The 4,885-nt window shown below is 58.0% G+C and overlaps 1 protein-coding gene across 1 annotated transcript; it reads left to right on the top strand.

Annotated features, from left to right (window-relative positions):
* The first annotated feature begins 2,100 nt into the window (after window positions 1–2,100).
* Window positions 2,101–4,356, top strand: LOC149768060 (uncharacterized). Its single transcript, XM_089929586.1, has 3 exons — window positions 2,101–2,554; window positions 2,649–3,256; window positions 3,339–4,356. The coding sequence occupies exons 1-3, from the start codon at window positions 2,119–2,121 to the stop codon at window positions 4,251–4,253; spliced, it is 1,959 nt and encodes a 652-aa protein (XP_089785712.1). The 5' UTR covers window positions 2,101–2,118; the 3' UTR covers window positions 4,254–4,356.
* Window positions 4,357–4,885: the final 529 nt, after the last annotated feature.

Genomic DNA, 4,885 nt, shown 5'->3' with positions numbered 1-4,885 from the left:
TCCACGTAAATCAGATTTGCGGAGACCATCTACCCGCACAAGGTGAAGATCTGATCTTCTTAATGATTTTAAAATATTTTAAAATAATTTAATTCTAATCTATTTACAAACGAATGATTTTAAAATACGTTTATGCGATGAACGGATCCCGCATAGTTTTTCCGCTGCAACATGAAAATTATTTCGAATTTTTATGGCATATGTGGGATCCTAACAGTGTGTTTTGTGTAACAGTCCTGAGCATCTAGTGAAGTGCTGCCCTAGTCTGCGTAACATAAAGGCCGAGCAAACAAATGCTCTAAATTCATATAGTGCCTTTAAGAAGCCCACTCCCAACTCGTTCAGCCCAGTTTACCACCCTGATAATAGGTTCCACCCAAATTTCTCATACAAGCAAAATGAACCTATTCAGCATCAAGGTGGTCCACCAGGTTTTCAGAACAACTTCTCCAGGATAGGTCCACCACAAATGAACCAACCTTTGGTTCCATCTGTACCGCCTTATAATGCTCCTATCCCACATCAATCTTCACAATTAGAAACTGTTGCTGGTGGTCCAAACCGAGAACGATTGACACGACGGTGTGAACGGGGTTCCGCCTGAGTTGTCTTGGTTGGTGCTGGTTGCGCTCCACCTTCCGCCAAGGAACCTGCAAACAAGCCTTGCACCACCACCAGGGTGGTGATGGCCCTCCGACGGTCAAGTCAGAGGAGATTGGAGGAGGAGAGATGATAATCACAAGTGGGAGAGAGTGCTCTGGGAGGTATTGCTTACCCCCCCCTTCTCCCCCCAGCCGCATATATACCTGGCTGGGAGGTCTCTCAGGGGGGTTTGTCGTCGTGGGGCACGATAGAATGGCCACTGACATGGCCGTTACGGGGCGTCGTGGAGCAGCGCCGGGTACGGTCATGGCAGGGCGTAGTGGAGCTCCGCTTTGTACGGTCGATACAGGAGATCGTGGGCAGCATCGGGTACAGCCGTTGCAGGGAGTAGTGGAGCAGGAGGCCGCGGCGTGCCTCTGGAGAATAGCCTGTCGTTATCAAAAGATCTCCGACTCGGGGTCGGAATGCTGGATCATAGGGCAGCCGACCCGGGGTCGGGCTGCGAAGCCGGGGAGGTCCGACTCGGGGTCGGAGTGCTGGATCATAGGGCAGCCGACCCGGGGTCGGGCTGCGGAGCCGAGGAGGTCCGACTCGGGGTCGGAGTGCTGGATCATAGGGCAGCCGACCCGGGGTCGGACTGCGGAGCCGAGGAGGTCCGACTCGGGGTCGGAGTGCTGGATCATAGGGCAGCTGTAGCTTTCCTGGATACGCGTGCCGATCACGTGGGGCATGGCGGCTCAATTCCCCCATAACAGTAGCCCCCCACTTCCGAGCCTGGAACCAGAAGGGGAACAGGTGAAGGGAGTGATGTTTCGAGATTGCCGCCATCCTTCGGAGAGGCGCGCGCGCTTCAAGCTTCCCGCCTTCTTTATGGCGTATGGCGGTTGCTGCTGACCTGGCAACCTGAGGATTTCGGCGGACATCCTTCCTTAATGGTGTCGATTCGCCTTTGGGGTGCGAGCGACCCTTCGGCGGCCAGGCGTCTTCTGGCGTCATCGAGGTGTCACTTGCCCTTTCGCCTATTTAATCGGGGGCCCTCCCCCGTCCGTCTTCTTCTTTACGGACATTTTCGAGTTTCTCCTTTGCGCTACCATTGTTGCCGCCGAAACGTTCGCTTGCTTTTCCTTTGACGCTCTCGGAGCCGTTCTTCCTCCTCTTCAAGTGAGTTTCCCACTCTTCTACTTTGAGCTCTTCATACTTTTTCTTTTTGTACTAGTGCACCCCAGTCGTTCCGGCCTTTCCCTCCTTCTTGACCCCGTCCTGACCGTAGATTGGCCATTAGGGATGGGCGAAGTGGGAGCAGATAGCATCAAATCAAAACTGGTCGCCGAGGACTTAGACGGATTTGTGGCTCGGTACCACCTTCCCGAGGCCTGCAATGTCACGCTCCCAGGGCCTGAGGAGAGGATGTCTCATCCTCCCCGAGGGAAGATCGCCATCAATGAGGGCATCCTCCAAGCCGGGTTCCGCTTTCCCCCTTCGGACCTAGTCTTACAGGTGCTCCGGGGTTTAGGAATGGCACCGACGCAACTGGTGCCGAACTCGTGGCGTGCTCTGACGGTCTTCCAGGTTCTCTGTCGCTTGCATGCGATTCCCGCCACCTTGAACGTTTTCTGGGAGCTCTACGGCCTGAGCGGCCACCCCCAGGACAAAGGGTGGTGGTGCTTCGCAGCGCGGCGAGGGTGCGGCCTTGTCAAGGAGGGTCCTACCTCCATTCACCACTGGAAGGAGCGCTTCTTTTTCGTTGATGCAGACCCCTCCTGGGAAATCAGGGCAATCTGGGGGACGCCGGTGAAGTCCCCAATTGGCCTGTCGAAGTTGTCGAGGGAGGAATCCGAGGGCGTCGCCGCCTTGAAGGGGTTGGTCGCCGAGGGCCAGCTTCCCCCGGTGGGCCGCCTCATTTCTGAGGATACCTTGGTGAACGTCGGTTTGAGCTCGGTCCCCACCGACCGTGAGTCCGCCATCGTTTCTTTAGCTCTTTTCTTCTCTTTCGTTCCTTCTTCCTTTCGGTTTCTCAGTCCCTGACCATCCCGTCCTTCTTGCAGAGGTCGACGACGTCATGCGGTCGGTGAAGTCGAAGGCTGTTGGTAGGGCGTCCCTGCTGGAAGCAGTCCGGAGGAGGAAACGAGCTCTTCCGAGCGGGGCCCCACCGGCGATGAAGTCCCGTAAGGAGATACCTCCGATGCCGACCGACGAGTCCGGGCCCACCGGTCAGGGAGATGTCGTGGGCACCGACCGGCAGCTGACGCTGTACCAGCCCTCCGGTGGTAAGGTTGCCGCTACTCCGGAGGTGCCACCTGAGCCTGCTCAAGACGGACGGGTCGGACGTGATCGGTCCCCGACCCGGCCTTCGACTCGGTCGGCTCCTGATGACTCGAGGAGGGACGCGCCGAGGCCCCGGCCGAGCGGGACCCTATCAATTCCTGGGGCGACCCCCGCCCCGAGCGCGATCAGTCGGACTCTTCCCCAGGCGATGGATAAGGGTAAGGCTGCAGAACCACCATCCGGCTCCGGGGAGAAATCGGGGTCTGCCTTCACTACCGATGGCGCCCGAAATCTCATCGAAACAGTGTTGCTGGAGAAGGACCGTCGGCGGGTCCGGGAGTTGGATGTCTCTGACGTCGGGGCCGCCAGCTGCGTCTGTCTCATGTCGGTGAGTGTTCTTCTGGCCGTCTTTCACCATTTATTGGCTCTGTTGTTCTCCGCCTGACTCCCTTATTTTTCCTATTTCTTAGCTCGCCCAGTACATGATCCGTCTGGAGGAGTGCTACAAGGAACAGGCGGGGCTTTTGGCGAAGGCCGAGGACCGGCTGAAAGCAATGGAAGAGGGAGGCCGGGCTGCGGCAGGCAGGACGACCGGGGACCTCGAGGCGAGGCTCCGGGAGGCCGAAGAGCGGGCACTCGGCTTCGCCGCCCTGGAGGAGCAACTGTCAGAGGCTCGGGAGCAACTCAAAGCCGCCTCGGGCCTCGAAAGCAGGGTCAAGAAGGCGGAGGAACGGGCTGAAAAGCAGTCCCGGAAGATCGCGGACTATCGAGAGCGGTGGGAGAAGGCCCAGCGGTCTGCCGACAACGCCTGCGACCGAATCCGCTCTTTTGAAGCCAAACTAGGCGAACTGGAGTCGGCCCTGGAGAAGTCATGCACGGACGTCCAAGAGCTCCGTTCGCGCCTGAAGGAAGCCGAGGCCGCTCGGGTTGCTACCGAGGTGAAGCATAAAGAGGCTCAGGCTGATCTGCTGAGGGTCTCCTCTGAGGCCGAAGGCCGGATTGTGGCGAAGGTCTTGGAGGCCAAGGCTCAGATTATGGAGCGAGCTGAGGCGGAGCTGGCCGAGAAGAGGGCGGAAATCGGGCGTCAGGCGGTAGAGGCTTATCGCCAGTCCGCCGAGTTCGCCCATGATATGTCGGAGGCAGTGCGGACCTATCGCCAGTCTGACGAGTTTGTCCATGACGCGTCGGACGCGGGGGCCGAAGCCTTCACCTTGGGCTTCGAGGAGGGCCTGGCAAGGGTGTCGGCTAAGTATCCCGAAGTTGACCTGAGCGAGATCTCCCTCCTGGACTCCTCTCCGGCGCCATCGCCTGCTGGTTCTCCTGCTGCTTCCCTACCTCCCGCGGACGAGCTCGGCGTTCCCGACCCGGGAGTTCCTCCAAGCTGACCTCTTGTACCTTCCATTGTCTTTTTTATTTTTGTATGTCGGCGTTTTGCCCAATTGTATGGGCCTCGGCCCTGAAAATTAATGCACGTTGAATATTTCTTCATCTCGCCCTCGTCCTCTTTTTTTTTTTTTTAGCTCTTGGTTGCTTCTTGCTGACTTTTGATTCCCGAAGTTCTTCCGGCGCTAGGCCAGGCATCCGAGGGTTAAACCTCAGGAAACTCTTCCGGCGTTAAGCCAGGCATCCGAGGGTTAGGCCTCAGGAAATTCTTCCGGCGCTAAGCCAGGCATCCGAGGGTTAGGCCTCAGGAAATTCTTCCGGCGCTAAGCCAGGCATCCGAGGGTTAGGCCTCAGGAAATTCTTCCGGCGCTAAGCCAGGCATCCGAGGGTTAGGCCTCAGGAAATTCTTCCGGCGCTAAGCCAGGCATCCGAGGGTTAGGCCTCAGGAAACTCTTCCGGCGCTGAGCCAGGCATCCGAGGGTTAGGCCTCAGGAAACTCTTCCGGCGCTGAGCCAGGCATCCGAGGGTTAGGCCTCAGGAAACTCTTCCGGCGCTAAGCCAGGCATCCGAGGGTTAGGCCTCAGGAAACTCTTCCGGCGCTGAGCCAGGCATCCGAGGGTTAGGCCTCAGGAAA

This window comes from Phoenix dactylifera, chromosome 3 (genome assembly GCF_051530095.1).
Source record: "Phoenix dactylifera cultivar Ajwa chromosome 3, Ajwa_hap1_PhDact_Kaust_v1.1, whole genome shotgun sequence".
Taxonomy (NCBI): domain Eukaryota; kingdom Viridiplantae; phylum Streptophyta; class Magnoliopsida; order Arecales; family Arecaceae; genus Phoenix; species Phoenix dactylifera.
Note: the sequence above shows the minus strand (reverse complement) of the source record. Positions and strands in the feature narration are given on the sequence as shown.